This window comes from Orycteropus afer, unplaced genomic scaffold, assembly GCF_000298275.1.
Source record: "Orycteropus afer afer isolate SDZICR_OR568_19922 unplaced genomic scaffold, OryAfe1.0 scaffold00334, whole genome shotgun sequence".
Taxonomy (NCBI): Eukaryota; Metazoa; Chordata; class Mammalia; order Tubulidentata; family Orycteropodidae; genus Orycteropus; species Orycteropus afer.
In genome coordinates, this window is record NW_006921921.1 from 2,938,470 (window position 1) to 2,954,710 (window position 16,241).

At 43.0% G+C, this 16,241-nt stretch overlaps 1 protein-coding gene across 1 annotated transcript in view; it reads right to left on the bottom strand.

Moving 5' to 3' along the window:
* The window catches only part of NT5DC3 (5'-nucleotidase domain containing 3), an 85,267-nt gene that overhangs the window by 10,364 nt on the left and 58,662 nt on the right, over nucleotides 1-16,241 (bottom strand). Inside the window, exons 5-12 of the mRNA XM_007952390.2 lie at nucleotides 14,168-14,258; nucleotides 13,434-13,571; nucleotides 9,882-9,942; nucleotides 9,391-9,493; nucleotides 9,152-9,253; nucleotides 5,659-5,740; nucleotides 4,282-4,368; nucleotides 38-178 (exon numbers count right to left, since the gene is read on the bottom strand). Coding sequence (XP_007950581.1) covers nucleotides 38-178; nucleotides 4,282-4,368; nucleotides 5,659-5,740; nucleotides 9,152-9,253; nucleotides 9,391-9,493; nucleotides 9,882-9,942; nucleotides 13,434-13,571; nucleotides 14,168-14,258 — 805 coding nt within the window. The remainder of the gene's footprint in view (nucleotides 1-37; nucleotides 179-4,281; nucleotides 4,369-5,658; nucleotides 5,741-9,151; nucleotides 9,254-9,390; nucleotides 9,494-9,881; nucleotides 9,943-13,433; nucleotides 13,572-14,167; nucleotides 14,259-16,241) is intronic.

A 16,241-nucleotide genomic window follows, 5' to 3' on the forward strand; every position in this document is an offset into this window, starting at 1 on the left:
TAAAGAAAAAAAGAGAGAGAGAGAGAGAATCCCAAACCTGCATCTGCTCCAAGAGTCCAGTCAAGGTCTGCAGCCAGGTCATGGTCTGAATGTACTGCTCCGTGTTCATTATTTTGAGTTCGGATCTTAATTCTGGAATAATTGCACCAGTTCGCCAGCCATGCTTCAGGGTCAAATCCTGATCACAAAGATCAAGAGTCAGCATTAAGCTGAACAGAATTCAAACCCCTTCATTACTTTTCCCAGACATAGCAGGCATTCACTGAATCACTTCTTAATTATAATAGTTAGTTATTAACCAAGTGGAATTAAATGAATTACATTTAACTAAAACAATTTAGCCCTAGGCTTTGACCATTTCTCCCCATGTAACTTTGAGTTCCGGAAATAATTACTGTGAATCATGGCCCTAATGACTCTCCTCCCTTGTGAAGTCAGGAGAGGAGGTCCAACGTCCCCATGCCATTTTTACAGGATGTCTAATCTCAGATCTGTCCTGGAACATCTAAGCTATACTACCATTCTAATGGTCATTCATTTTCTCATCTGACAAATACTCATCAAGCATGACTATTTGCTAGGCCCTATTCTAGACAGTGGATAATGCAATGACTAAAAAGTGGCCAAATTCCTGCCTTCATGGAAAATACAGCCAAGAAATAAGTAAATGCACAAAGGCAAGTAGTAGTAAGTTCAATGGACAAATAACCAAGCAAAGTAAGAGTAGGGGGCAGAGCAGTTACCCCTTTATAAAGGGTAGTCAGGAAGAGCAAGCTAATAAAGGACCTTTGAGTAGAGAGCTGGAGGGAAGGAGGGAGAAAGTATGCAAATATGTGGGAGGAGAGGTCAGCAAGTGGAAAGGCCCTGGGACAGGAATATTTCAGGAGGGGGAGTCAAGAAGCAACAAAGCAGGGGGCCCAAAGCAGAACAGGAGAGGGGGCAGGGGCAGCAGGTGCCTTTAGAGGTGAGCTGGGGGAAGGCAAGATCATGCTTGTAGACAACCATGTCGTTGTTGTTGTTATGTGCTGTTGAGTCAGACCAACTCATAGTACCCCTCTTGGGTTTCCGAGGCAGTATCACCACAGAAGTAGACTGCCCAACCTTTCTTCTGAGGAGTGTCTGGTGGGTTTGAACCGGCAACCTTCTGGTTAGCCATCAAGTGCCTTAGGTACTACACCACCAGAGCTCCCAGACAACTACAGTAACGCAGGCTTTTACTCTGAGGGGGAAAGAAGCCTTTGGGAGCTTAAAGAAGAGAGGTAGCATTTGTTTAGCTTAAATGGTTCACTCTGGCTACTCATTCAAAGCTAGAATCCACAGCCTCTAAGTCCTAATGACATCTACCTTCTTCACTGGTTCAATGTCTATTTCTTTCTACCCTAATACATGAAAACCTATAGCATATTCTTTTAAATATTCCCAATGGTGGCAAATTTGTAATGGTGGCTTTCATTTCAGAAAATAGGCAAAATTGATTTGAAATGTGCCACCAAAGCTCCTGAAATATGACTAAAAATAAAGTATATGATAATAAAATAATAAAACCAATTTTCTCCTGTGCTTCAAATTGGCTCTCAAACCTATCACAAAGGGGGCATGCAGATGTATTCTGAGAACCAGCACCAGCAATGGGAGAAACATCTAGATTCCCAAGGTGACTTCTTCTGAAGGGTAATGCTCATTGGCCATGTAATTTCTGACACAGTGGTTAAAGAAGTCTTGCAGACTAGAAGGACTGAATGGTGCCTGGTTACTATTACTAAACATTTTGATCAAAAGAATTCTAATCAAAAGGGGGAAAATGCAGAGCAAAATTTTTAATCTTTTGGACTCCAGATGGAGCCACGGAGGCTGGAGGAACCTCTGAAACTGAAGACCTAAGGTAATCTTTAAACCTTAAGCCAAAAATATCTCCTGAAGTCTTCTTGAAAGCAAGTAAGAGTTTAGCTTAACCAATAAAAAATGTATTATGATCTTTTAAGAACTAGCTATATGGGATCAAATTGGCCACAGGAGCTTGAAGATTAGATATGGACCTGAGGGGACAGTGAGTTTATGTCAAGAGGGAAGGAATAACCCAGAAAAGGAGGGAGAATGGCTGCATAACTTGAAGAATGTAATGAATGTCACTGAATTGTACATGGAAAAACTGTTGAATTGGTATGTTTCTGTGTATATTACCAACAATAACAATAAACAATTGTTTTTAATAACAGGAAGAATTGGTTTCATAGCTTCACAGCACTGGTTTTCAAAGCTTATTGTGGAAGGCTTGTGAAAGCACTCCAGAGTTTCTGATTCAGCAGGCCAGGGGCTGGGCCTAAGAATGCGTTTCTAACACGTTCCCAGGAGCTGCTGCTGCTGCTCTTGCAGGGGCCACACTTGGAGAACCACTGCTTTGTGGGTATCTCTAACACTAAGTCCTTGTGTGTCACCTCACAGTGCCATAGACCCACCTGCCACATGACACACGGTTTTCTAATCAGGGCCTGCAGGTCACACTGAGCAATGGACAAATGTTTGTGATGCCAGGTCACTCACCTGGACTTTCTGGGAGCACCAACGTCCTGACAGTGGTACGTCATATGTACACTTCTCTAAGCATTTTCATATATATTACCCTACTGCACTCTTCTTATAAATGAGGACATCAGGGCTTGGGGGAGGGGGCCAAGGTCACACAGCTAATAAACAGTAGCAATGGAATCAATACCTGAGTCTGTTAATTCTGAGCCAATAATCCCTTCCACTAGGGCTCAACCCACTGGACAGGTGTGTTTATGCAGGGTGTGTGCAAGAGTCACCTGGGAAGAGTACTCACCAGCCACAGGTACAGGGACTTCTACCCTCTCCACCTCCACCTCCACTACCACCACCACCACCACCACCACCAGAAATTCTGATTCCATAGACCCCAGTGGGGTACAGGCACATATATCTGAAAACACTTCCCAGAAGGTCCTATTGCACGGGCCAAGTTAAAAGCCACTGCTTCAATGGTAGGCAGACACAAGGACACAGACTGATTACATACATACAAGGATGTGTTGCTTAACAACAGTCTGTGAAATAGGACATTCTGTAACTTGGATGTTGTGCAAACACCATATCAAAACCTTATGGGAACCCAGTGTTGGTCATCCTCATTGCCACTGCTGCCGCCACTGCTAATAGAGCTGCTGGCGGAACACATGGCGACAGGAATGGATAAGAGGAAGCGAGCAGGGAAGGAGCAGAGTATGCCCAGCCCTAACTGAGCAGCAGGAACAGCCCGGGCCCCAGACCCCCTGTCACTGCCACCCACCTGCCCCCCAGACAAACCCTAAGAGCCCACCTCACTTGCCTACATTCCAGTTAGGTCTGGAGTCTTTAAAGCCATTAGAGGGAAATAATAAACAAAAGGAGATGCTTTCTTTTTTTAAAAAAAAACCTTATGGGACCACGAATGTATATGCTGCTCAAACAGTCATTAAGTAATGTATAACTGTGTGTGCGTGTATGTGCATGCATGGAGATGTGTGTATGTGTGTGTGTGTGTGTGTGTGTATACACATATACATATACATAAGGCCAATCCAAGGTGGACCAAGATACTCAGAAATCATCAGCGGAGTGTGGCAATAGGCTGTGGCCACCCTCCGACATCCGACCAGCCTCTCCTTGCTGCCCTCCTGCTGAGCTGCAGGCTCTGAGAACTGTGCACCCTGGAACCTAGCTTGGATCACTTAACAAACAAAAATTCATTCTTCAAAGACTCAAGTACGGTAATGATTATATATGACTCAGTCTTGTTCCAATTACAGATTCAATCATAATTCAAGTCCTCCTAATGTGACACTCCTCTAGTCAGTTCAAGGGGTGTGAAAAACCTCATTTTCACCAAGTGGCTGTTGAACGGAAATGCCAATTATGCTCTTCAGACGTGACTGCTGGCAAAAGAAGCCCTGGCTGAGGCTTGTAAGCTTGTATGACACATTTTTCATGTGTTTTGATGCATATGTTTAAGGAAAGAGAAAGAAGGCTGGCATTTATTTCTTACCATTCTTTAAGTAGAAAGATAAACTGATTAATGAGTAAATTGCTAATTTTCATCATTTCCCCAAAAAAAGAATTTTCATGACCCTAATCCATTCTGTTCCGTAAATAAGACAAAAAATTTGACCTGCTCTTAGTTTTTATAAAAGCATAGAAATGAATGTAAACAAGAAAAATGTTTTTAATACGTGAGACCAAGAAGTCATCTCTGTTTTCTCAACAAAGAAACAGAATAAAGTTCCTCACCGCCAGGTCACTGTATATATGGTCACCAAAATACAGTACTTTGGATCCTCTCCATCCAGTAAGTTTTAAAAATTCATATAAATTGCCCTAAGAGAAAAATATAATGACAGGTGAGAGAACTGTAACCCATGTTCCCAAATATTCATTTCATAAAACTTAAAAAAAAAAAATGGAATATCAAAATACAAAGACTTTTTAAAAACACCTTCATGAAGAATCTTTCAGACCTTTTTTCTATGTCAAATATACTTGGCAAAAAGGATTCATGTTCAATCACTAAACTCAAAGCACCCAAACGCCTGACCTGCTGTCAGGGACACTTCCTATTTTTATGCCACAGTGTCCTTTGGTAATCTGGTGAAACCAATGGATCTTTTGTGAGTATCAGAGTTTTAAGTTAATAAGTAACAAATACAGATTTATAAAAGAGAATAGCATCATTCAAGTGGAGTTTTCACAAAAAAAAAAAAAGTAAATGCGTGATACGGAAACAAATACTGCTTCAGCAAGATCTTGTGGTGATTCCAATGATGAATTTCAAAATAAAGTGGACTAATGATGACTCTAAATATTATTACAAGATATAAAAAGAAATGATTCTTATTGTATATACACTTCATTTTACACTTAACATGCTGTGAGCATTTTCCATGTCAATAATTATTACTCTGCCAAATAATTTCAGTAGCTGAGAAAGACTCCACTTGAGCTATATCATGATTCATTTCACTAACTGCCTGATGTCAGACATTGTTATCAGTTTTGTAGATGACTTCATGGTAAACATTCTTGTAGCATTTAGCTACATCTTAGTAATTTTCTTAGGTTAAAGTCCTAGAAGTAGAGTTGCTGTAACAAAGCTAAGTTTTTAAGTTCTAGAAAATATACTGCCAAATCCACAAGGTTGTAATATACCCAACAGCAGTACTGTATTATCTGTGTAAAAAAAAAAAAAATTAACTGCATAACACAATAATGGTCAGCGATCCAATCATTCATTCCAACATAAAGCTTATCTCGCCAGCAAGTCATTACTAATTTGGGTGAATTAAATGCCATGTGATTAAAGACGTCTTTAAAAAAAGTTTCCAAGGTTTACTACTGGCATCTTACATTTTATATACTTTGAAAGTAACAGCTTAAATTTCATTTTTTAAAACCATTAAGTTCTGAGTTACTTTAGAAACTAGCATTTTGGAAAATACACTGATTGAAGCCTAAATTTTGCGACTGAGTTACAGACACTAAGTTGTAAAGAGCCAATTCAAGCAAAGCCTGCGGAGCTGTGCGTGGCCCGTGGCGAACCTCGGCGCACAGCAGCTGTTATCACCGGCCACAAAGCGAAGCAATGCAGAGGGAGGGACTGGGCAGGCATACCTGCTTGTAAATCTGGCCTTTCTGCAACTTGTGGATTTTATCCCAGAGTAAGACACCTTTCTCGTTCACCTTCCGGAAAGGTCTAACAACAGAAATGGGAAACATTGACATACGGTGGCAGGAAACACTGACATAGGTTGTCTATGATACGGAATACACCTACCCTCACTTATCGACTAACTTGTTATCCGACATTTTGCATTTACAACATTAGTAAAAAATCTCCGAAATGGACTATTTTGGGCATTAATGAGGCAGCGGACTAGCATCAGCAGCTGTGAAGAATCCCTTCCTTCAAGGAGGGACTCCACGTGGCCTTCAGGAAGCCAGGCTGCACTGCCCCATGACCTCCCTGTTCTGGGTTCCCAGGTCTTATACGGCCTAGGGCCCTTCAGCTCAAAACTGCTGTGGAGTGGGCGGGGAGGGAAGAAACAGGCATCTGAGAGGGTGTTTGGAAGAAACGCACGTGGCTTTAATGGCTTCTCAAAGTCAGCCAATCCGGGCCTGAAGCCTCCACTTCAATGGGGCCAGGTGCCTGCCAGGCGCTCAGTACCCACGCAGGAAGGCCTGAGCCTCAGTGATTTGCCAGGCCCAGAGGACAGAGCAGGCTCCAGGGCTATGAACACAGGGTTTGCTGGGGTGGGAGTGGAGGCCTGGAGGTGGCTCTGCAAGGGACGCTATGACCCAGTGCAGCAGGAAGGTGAAGTGGTGAAGCCGTGGGCCCTCCAGTCACACAGCCCGGCTTTATCCAGCTTTGTCTCCTCCAAGCCGCCTCCGCTGCAGAGGAATCTGTAACCCGACTCATCACAGTGATGAGCACACCAGTAACTCTTAGCTGTTATTATTTCTATGATGATATTTTCTAAATTTAAAAAAAAATCAAACGGATGGTCTGAAAACACAGGGAAAAAAAATCCTCCATTTTCACATAATGCTGGTGTTTGCATTGGTCTTTGGAACCCAATCATGTCGATAAGTGAGGAGTGGGCGTGCTACACAGTAACTCACTGGTAATAGGACGCACCTCCACAAAGCAACACTCTGAAAGCAAAACCCAACATCCACCTTCCCTGGCCTGACCCAAGACACCCCAAAGCATGGCCTGCAGAAACCCAGAGGTGCTTAGTAAAGACCGATTCCAGGGTGGGACACATTTGGAAAACACGATGTACTATGTGTGTCCCTCTTAGGAAGTCCCTCTCAGTCTGATGTCTCTGAAAAGCCCTGCTGTAAACAGTTTTCTTTCAACCAGAGTTCCTGAATTTGACTATGCAGAAAACCTGTTTCACAAAAACAACTTGAGGAATGACTGCTCTAGTGTATCTGTCCACCTTTATACCTAAAATTCAGCCACTTTACACACAAAACAAATCTGAGCCCAGGAGTACCATTTTATGACAGGAAAACAAGGAACGGGTAAGTTCTCTTGCCTCCAGCTGAGTGTGTGAGCCCAGAGGACCTGGGGTTTGCTTGCCTCTTTTTTTGTTTGTTTGGTTTTGTTTTTAAATGTAACAATTTATCAGGATTATTTTTTATTGTAAAAAAATATAAATGTCTTCCTTGTAGAAAATCTGGAAAATGCAGAAAAATACAATGAAGAGAAAGGAAAGGATTCACAGTTCTGGCATCCAGTTATAAACGTACAATATTACACTATGTCTTTCACTTTATATGTTGTCTTTTGTCTTTTTAAGTACATAAAACAAGGATCATTTTGTATATCCTGATTGATAGCCCTTGTTTTTTTCACTTATATTGTGAACAATTCCCCACGTGGTTATATTACACTCTCTCAAGTGCATCATTTTTTACACTAATCACGACAATAACGTCTTTTTCTTGGCTGAATATTATCTCCTCATATGGATGTTCCAAATTGAACCACCCATCCTCTACTATGAGACCTTTAGTTGTTCTTAGGCACCCTGTTGGCACAACAGTTAAGTGCCCAGCTGCTGAACAGAAAGTCTGCAGTTCAAACCCCCCAAGTGGCTCTGTGGGAGAAAGACCTAGTAATGTGACTTTGCAAAGACTACAGCCTAGAAAACCCTATTTATAATAGTGAAAGATGTAGATCAAACTGTTTTGTTGTTTGGTGCCATGAAGTCAACTCTGACTCATGGCACGCGACCCCATGTGTTAGGAAGCTGAACCGCTGCGCAGGGTTTCTTGGCTGGAATCTGTATGGAAGCAGATCATTAAGCTTCCTTCCACCACTGCTGTGTTCAGACCGTCAATTTTCAGGTTAGTAGTCACGCATAAACCATCTGTGTGCTCAACCCTAATTACAGGGAATATTACCGCCCCCACCCCACCACCCCAAAAAAATCAAACCATCACCATGGAGTCAATTCTAACTCATGGCAACCCTATAACATAGGGCAGAGCTGCCCCAAAGGGTTTCTGAGGCTATAAATCTTTACAGAAACAGACTGCTTCATCTTTTCCCTGCAGAGCAACTGGTAGGTTCAAACTGCCGACCTTTTGGTTAGAAACCCAATGCTTTAGCCACAGTGCCACTACTTTAAATCGGTGGACAGAGAGAAAAAGGCTGGTTCTGGTTAACAACTGCAGGAGAAAGAAAAGTGCTTCAAAAATAGGCCATTATGCTGCACATATGAATTATCTTTGTAACCCTACTGCAGCACTTCTCAACACTGCTGGCATTTTGGGTGGGACAAGTCTTTATGAACAGGCCTGTCCCACATGCTAAAAGACATTCTATTTTCATACCCTTGGCTCTTTCCCACTAATGCTAAGAACACACCCTTCACTGTCATAACCCAAAACTTCCTCATTCCCCTAATTTCCAGGAGCCTCAGGCAGAAAAACTGTATATAAGCCTTGGTAGAGATTTATTGCACTTGATGGTAATACTGGGTTCCAGAGAAGTTTTACAAAATCCAAGTGCAATTTTAAATGCACCAGGTAGAGCTCTATTAAAACAGATGCCCAACTTTGGGGTTTGTTGTTGCTGTTTTTTAGTTACATCCCACAATGCATCTGTAGCAGAAGACCTAACTAACTATGAGTTATTAAGTTTGGATTTTTGGTTACTGTCAATTGTCTTCTTAAAGCATGACTCATACGTCTGCAGCAGCCCAAGCTGAACTGAGAATCATTTCAAGATGTGTAAGCTGCTTGCTCTGTGCTAACCTCACCCTTTTTCAATGACCTGCTAAACCCACTGCCATCTACAACAACCCTTTAGGACAGAGCAGAACTGCCCCATATGGTTTCCAAGGCTGTAAATCTTTACAGAAGCAGACTGCCTCATCATTCTCCCATAGAGCAACTGGTGGGTTCGAACTACCAACCTTTGGTAGCAGCTGAATGCCTTAACCACTATGCCACCAGAGCTTCCTTAATGATTTGCTAGAAGGTAACCTCAGATGCTTATCATTTTGCAACCAGATTTCACCATGACATATTACATACATAATCACAGAAGCAAATGAGTAAAATCTAGCCCCCTAAACAGACAGACACTCACCTCCGCTTATCATTAAAGAAATTTGGCTTCTCAGCCTGAACAATGACCACGTCAAACAGGTCCCTCCAGTCTTTTCCAACAATATACCTCATTCCTTTGTCCCTACAACAAGAGGTTAGCCAGTTAGTCTAATGTTAAAGAAATCAACACTTCTGCAGCTTTCTCTTTCGTACTTCCCACAGTGAAAATAAATGAAATATAAGTGAGCCGGAAACCAGCAAGGAAAGAGAAGAACTTACACAAAGCTGCTGGGGCTGTTGGTGATGAGGAACATCTTCTTGCCGTGATCTGCCAGTTTGGCCAACACTGCGCGCGTCTGTTCAGCATAGCAGATATACTTTTCTACAAGCCAGAGAAAAATCTGCTTCAAGATTCAGCATGAAACCAGTCAATCTGTCAGAACTTACTAAGTGGGGTCTGTGGTGCCCTAGGCACAGTGGGGGGACAAAAGACTTAAGGAAGCTCGGTTCAGACACTGGTACCCGGAGCATCAGTAACAACGACCTCTGCCTCCCCTGTCTAAGTAGAACAGACCAAAGCTGCCAGATCTTCTCCTCTTGAGTTGGCATTATGTCGAGTTCTAGAACAACCAGTGGTGCACAGATGCCCTGTACTGAGAGGAGCTACACACAGCACCTGCTCAGCACAGGAAAGCAAAGGAAAATGCCTGCCTGGTTACAGTCAAAGGGGAAGGCTGCAGTGCTCCTGGGTGACAATATTGACTACATACCAATATCTGCTTCAATTGCTCTGTACATTATTCCTTTGATGTGGACGTCACGAATTGAATCCTAACAAAAGATACATTTTCAGTTAGTAAAAGCATAACTGGGATAGCAGCCTGAGGAGCAACCCAAATGCAGTGGCATTCAAAGTAACATTTGCCTTTAGAAGGCTGGCAACCCTGGCCCTAAGCAGAATCTAAATTCTGGTGGCCCCTCAGGGAAAGCTTAAGTTTCCATGGTGACAGGGGCAGTTTCCAATGCAATTTTCAACAGGGTCACTTGGAGGAGACAATTTGTGTAAATAATGCTGAATAGAGTCCCATGATGAGCAGTAATTTCTATGCAGTGTCATGAACAAAGGAGTGTGGCTCATCTGGACAAAGGGAACAGTGGTCCTTTCATCTGTGCACCTTCTCCATCCCTGCACCAACAGCAGGTGCCGTCGTCCAGAATGAGAGGCAGAGACACACAGATAATAGGATCCTCCTTCACTCTGCAGTGTTACCAATGAGGTGAGCAACTGCCAACAAGATCGCAGCTCACGGAGGCGGACAGACACAGAACAAGGAACGAGGACAGGAAGAGAAGGACAAATTCTTTCTACACTCAGGGGGTAGCAACCTGACTCTTGGCAGGTGTCACTCACAAGTGGTACTGGGCCTCTAGATATTAGCAGACTAGGCTGCAGGCAAAACAGTGCTTTCAGCATTTAGACTGTGGGTGGAGGATTTCCATTAAGAATGGCCGCCTTGGCACTGTAGACTCAGCCTCAATGACCCTTCCACACAAGCCTGTTTCAATTACACACAGGCAGCAGAAGGCAGTGGTTGAGAGCAAAGACTCCAGGGCTAGACTGCCTGACTTAACAATCCAGGCACTGCTACTTATTGGCTGCGTGACCTCTGGCAAGTTACTCAACCTCCCTGTGCCTCATTTCCCTGTCTACTAAATGGGATGATGTTAATAGCACCCACCTCAAGATGTGAACGCAAGGATTCAATAAGTTAATATGCATAAAGCACGCAGAAGAACAACGCCTGGAACACAGTAAACTCCACGTAATTTGCTATTGGTGGTAGTAAGGCTCACAGTAAATGTCAAACTTTCAAACCAGCATCTCGGCACATGAATGCACAGGGTCACTAAAAGTGACTTGTAAAGGCCTTCAATTGTATGTCTAAGGAGGAGACCAAAAACTAGGCATTTAAATTTAGCCCAAATAATGCCAGAGTGATGCTGAGAAACTATAATTTATCCTTTATCTTCTAAGACCTAGGGTTCAGAGTAGTCAATTTAAAATTAGTACTCTGGTATATAAATATGTATCTTTAAAAAACAGACATATCTAAAGGCATAATAATAGATAAAGGTATTTTTAAGTATTGAAAAAAGTTCAGACAGCTTAAGGAATGTATATAAACATATCAACACAGGTAAACGTGAATGTGAATACAAATAAAAACATATGAATGTGTGGACATAAACATGTATTTGTAGCTCTCTCGCCATCAGACTCTTGCAGGGCTTCTGCTGGGCCTTAAAGCGCCCAGATGGCACCTTCCTGTGCAACAGAAAAAGATGGTGGAGCAAACGGTTTGCACTCAAGTACTAACCTAAGGGTTAGCAGCTCCAACCCACCCAGTAGGCCACAGAGGAAAAGAGTGGAGATTGCTTCCATAAAGATCACAGCCTTGAGGACGAGGTTCTAGTCACATCTTGGCCACAGCCAGCTACTCAGAGGGAGCGAGTAGCTAGACCTGTGGGCTCGGGACCATGGTCTCAGAGGACATCAAGTTCAACTGGCATAACGTACTATACAAAAACATTGTTCCACATCCTACTTTGGTGAGTAGTGATTGGTGCGTAGTGACTGGGATCTTAAAAGCTTGCAAGCAGCCATCTAGACGCAACAATGGGTCTCTCCTTGTCCAGAGCAAAGAAGAATGAAGAAAACCAAAGACGCATGGAAACAATTAGTCCAAGGGACTAGTAGACATGCGATCTCAGCCTATATGACCATGAGATCAGAAGAACTAGATGGTACCTGGCTACCACTGTCAACTACTTGGAGGGGGATCTATGTAGGAGATCTTGGATAGAGTGGGAGAACAATATGGAACAAACAGAATCATTAAAAAAAAAAAAAAGAAAAGGGACCAGGTTTGCTGGTCTGATAAAGCCTGGTGGAACCACTGAGACTATGGCCCCTAGCTCCCTTCAGGTCTGGACGTGAACCCACTCCTGTGGCTCCCAGCCTAACAAAAGACAGGCATATGAGCTGAACATTTACATTAGGTAGATAGACTCCTTAGAGAGATCAATCATGGGAGAATAGAAAGGCTGTGTATGCACAGGGAGACAGCTCAGGGGGCAGAAGTGCATGGGAGGGAAGAGGTAACTATGGGGAGGAAGTAGGAAGAGAGCTGTTGCACTGTGGGAAACTGCAGTCAATATCATGAGACAAAATGTATGTGAACTGCTATATGGAAAATGAACTTGCTCCGTTAAACTTTCACCCAAGTCACGATAAAAATTCAAAAAAAGATTACAGCCTTGAAAACCTATGGAGCAGTTCTACTCTGTAACACGTGGGATCACTGAGTTGGTATCCACTCGACAGCAATGAGCTTTTGTCTGAGCAACTACAGTCCCACAGACCCACAACCTGGGCATGAGTGTTACTTCCTCTCACGGAAAGATAACTCTTCCTACAAATACTGTATTAGTCCACTATTGTAAAGTCAAGGAAAAGTTTATACATAAAAGGAAACTTTGTTAGTTATCAGGGATGGGAGGGAAAGGGAGGGAGAAAAAAAAAGATAGATAGACAGACAGACAGATAGATCGACAGGTAATTAGTGGTTACCAGGGGTAGGTGGCTGGTGGTTCAAATCCACCAGCCACTCCTCAGAAGGAACATGGTGCAATCTACTTCCATAGTGATACTGCCTCGGAAACCCAAGCAGGGGTCGCTATGAGTCAGGTCCGACTCAAAGGCACATAACAACAACAACAACAAAGGGGTAGGTGGGAAAGAGGAAAGGGGAAGCTTTTGTTTGCAGGGCATTGAATTTATGCTAATGGTGGTAGAATATTTTGCAAAAACATAGCAATAATGGTGGTACAACATGAATTACGTCATCAATGTCCCTGAGCTGTAAATGTGGAAGTTGTTATGCTGGCTAATGTGTTGTTGTATACGTTTTCACCAAAATAAAAGTAAAAAAAAGAAAGCTACCCCTTCCTGCAGGCAGGTGCTGCAATAGCATGGTACAGGCTAGATTTTAGTCCCTAGCTCTAGCCTGGCCCTGTCCTTTTGATCAGAAGGATTAGAAATCCAGGTAATGGTGTGAGCACCATCTATTTTTCACAAAAACTTGACTGCTTTGCAATTCTCCTGATGTAACAATATCTTTCTTACAGTGTTCAACCACAAACAAGAGATCCCAACCGAGAGATTAGAGTACTGACTCTACAAAGATGCTGACAATTCTGCGGCTTCCACTGAAATGCTAACCCAGAACACAGTCTCTTAATCTCTTAACGGCTGATACAACCTTGACATCTTTGTAGAGATGGACAGGTTCGTAGTCTATGTTGTTTTTCAGAAAGTACTCATTCACACAGGACAAGAGGGTCATCTCTGGCAGGGAGAAGATGTCCATGAACTGCTTCATGGTATTCCCGTGAGAACTCTGCAGACAGGGAGAAAGAACACTTTAGAAATGGAAGGCTGGCATCAATAGCAGAGAGAAGATGGAACAAAGCTCTAGAGAAAAGCAAGAAGAGCTTCCATCCACCAAAGGGGATTCTGGTCATCAACATTTAGACCTTTCTCCTCACAGGCAAATTCTAATAATAACAATGTCCCCTTGTCAGGTATGAAGGAAAGGGTTAAGAAAGAAGAATCAGGAAGGAATGGAGGGAAAGGCACTCCTCTTTAACATACCAACCTCCTCTCTCCAATCCTGTTGCTGTTGTTGTGTATGTCAAGTCACTTCCGACTCAAAGCTACCCTGGAGGGCCCTAGATTGGAATCTTTCTGGAAGCAGAACACTGTATCTTTCTGCCATGGAGTGGCTGGTGGGTTCAAACCGCTGGCTTTTTAGTTAGCAGCCGAATGCTTAACCACTGCGCCACCAAGGTCTCTCAAAACACAATCTCAAATTTCCTTGCTAATTCTAAATGAACAATAGGGAAGACTAGTAGGTCAAGCTCCTACATTGACGTGGCTAAAGTTTTAAAAGGAAAGAGACAGGCTGCTTTAAATAAATACAATACTGATCATTACCTTTCCATAAAAGTCACTCATCTGTTCCAAGGGCACGTGGGATCCCTCGTACATTTCGATGACTTCTTCATCAGGGACAACGCTGAGACCTCTGGAATAATCAGAGTGCGGTTACAGAGCTCACCGAGAGAGAGCAACGCCTTTCCAACCCTATCGCCTGTAGGGACTGTCAAAAGAGGTGCCAGACACTGTTGTATCACCAGGAATTGTTACAAACAGCAAGTAAGATGCTGTTACTGTTACTACTTTTTTGTTGTCATTAGATGCTGTTGAGTCAGTTCCAAAGCACAGCGACCCTATGTATAACAGAACGAAATATTACCAGGTCCCATAGCATCACAATCCTTGCTATGTATGAGTCCACTGTTGCAGCCACCACATCAGTCCATCTTGTTGAGGGTCATTCTCTTTTTCACTGATCCCCTACTTTACCAAGTATAACATCCTTCTCCAGGGACTGATCCCTCCTGATAACTGGTCCAAAGTATTAAGAGATAAAGTCTTGCTATCCTCACTTCTAAGGAACATCTGGCTGTACTTCTTCCAACAGATTTGTACATTCTTCTAGCAATCCATGGTATAGCCAATATTCTTTGCCAGCACCATAATTCAAATGCGTAATTCTTCGTCAGTCTTCCTTTTTTTCATTGTCCAGCCTTCACACCCATAGGAGGTAACCGAAAATACCATGGTTTGGGTTAAGTGCACCTTAGTACTCAAAGTGACATTTTTGTTTTTTAATACCTTAAAAAGGTTTTGTTTTGTTTTGGTTTTTGGTTTTTTGCAGCAGATTTGCACGATGCATTACGTCATTTGATTTCCTGACTGCTGCTTCCATGGGCACTGATTGTGGAACCAAGTAACATGATGCAATCCCCGACAACTTCAATCTTTCTCCATTCACCATAACGTTGCTTAACAAGAGCAGCGCTAATGATGGCACCTACTATATACCAGATGTGACTTACAGTCATTCACTTAATTCTCAACCATCCTGGGAAAGACCACTATTCGTCTTCCCATTTTCCAGCTAAAGCAGCCGAGGCACAGAAAGTTTACATACCGGGCTCAAGGTCACACAAGTAGAAAATGGTAGGACAACACTGGAACACAGGCTTTCTGGTTCCGGGGCCCATGCTATTAATCCACCACATCAGCCTGCCCCGCTCAACAAGACACAGGCTTTCCAATGACTTACGTTTTAGTGTTTCTGTATTTTGTGGGGTTTTAATATTTTAGGGCAAAAAGGGGTCATTTTTGTCTCTATCACACTCACTCTCTCACTCACTCTCTTGCCTGAGAAGAAGGGCCCATGTCACTAAATACACATGACTCACACATGGATCCCACTCATTTGTTTGCTGAGATAGAGAAAGTCAACTACATGGTTCTGGTGAACCACACCTGTTTATACAAGCCAAGAAGCCTGTGCACCACCACCTGGGCCAAGGTTCCAAATGAGTTATTTAACATCTGATGACTGGTTTCCTCATCTGCAAACAGTAAAAGTAACATCTGACATCTATCTACCTTGGGGAGATACAGAAGCATTTGCAGATGAATCCAGCTCATCAGTACAGAGAAGAAAATATGAACTCTGAGTCAAGGTGGCCTGGATTTCAACCCTCTGTCACTAGTTTAGGCATCTGGCTGCTAACCAGAACATCAGTTGTTTGAACCCACCAGCCAATCCACAGGAGAAAGATGAAGCAGTTTGCTTCCATAAAGATTTACAGCCTTATGACAAGGGGCAAGGTTGTAGTCACTGCTTGGTCACAGCCAGCTATCCATAGGGACCAAGTAGTTGAACCTGTGGACTCGGGACCATAGTCGCAGAGGACATCAAGCTCAAATGGCATAACATACTACACAAATCATTGTTCTACCTTCTACTGTGGCGAGTAGTGACTGAGATCTTAAAAGCCTGCAAGCTGCCATCTAGATGCAACGATGGGTGTCTCCTCGTCCAGAGCCAAGAAGAATGAAGAAAACCAAAAATTCATGGAAACAATCAGTCCTAGCGACTGGTACACCATCTGATCTGCAGCCTATACGACTATGAGACCAGAAGAAA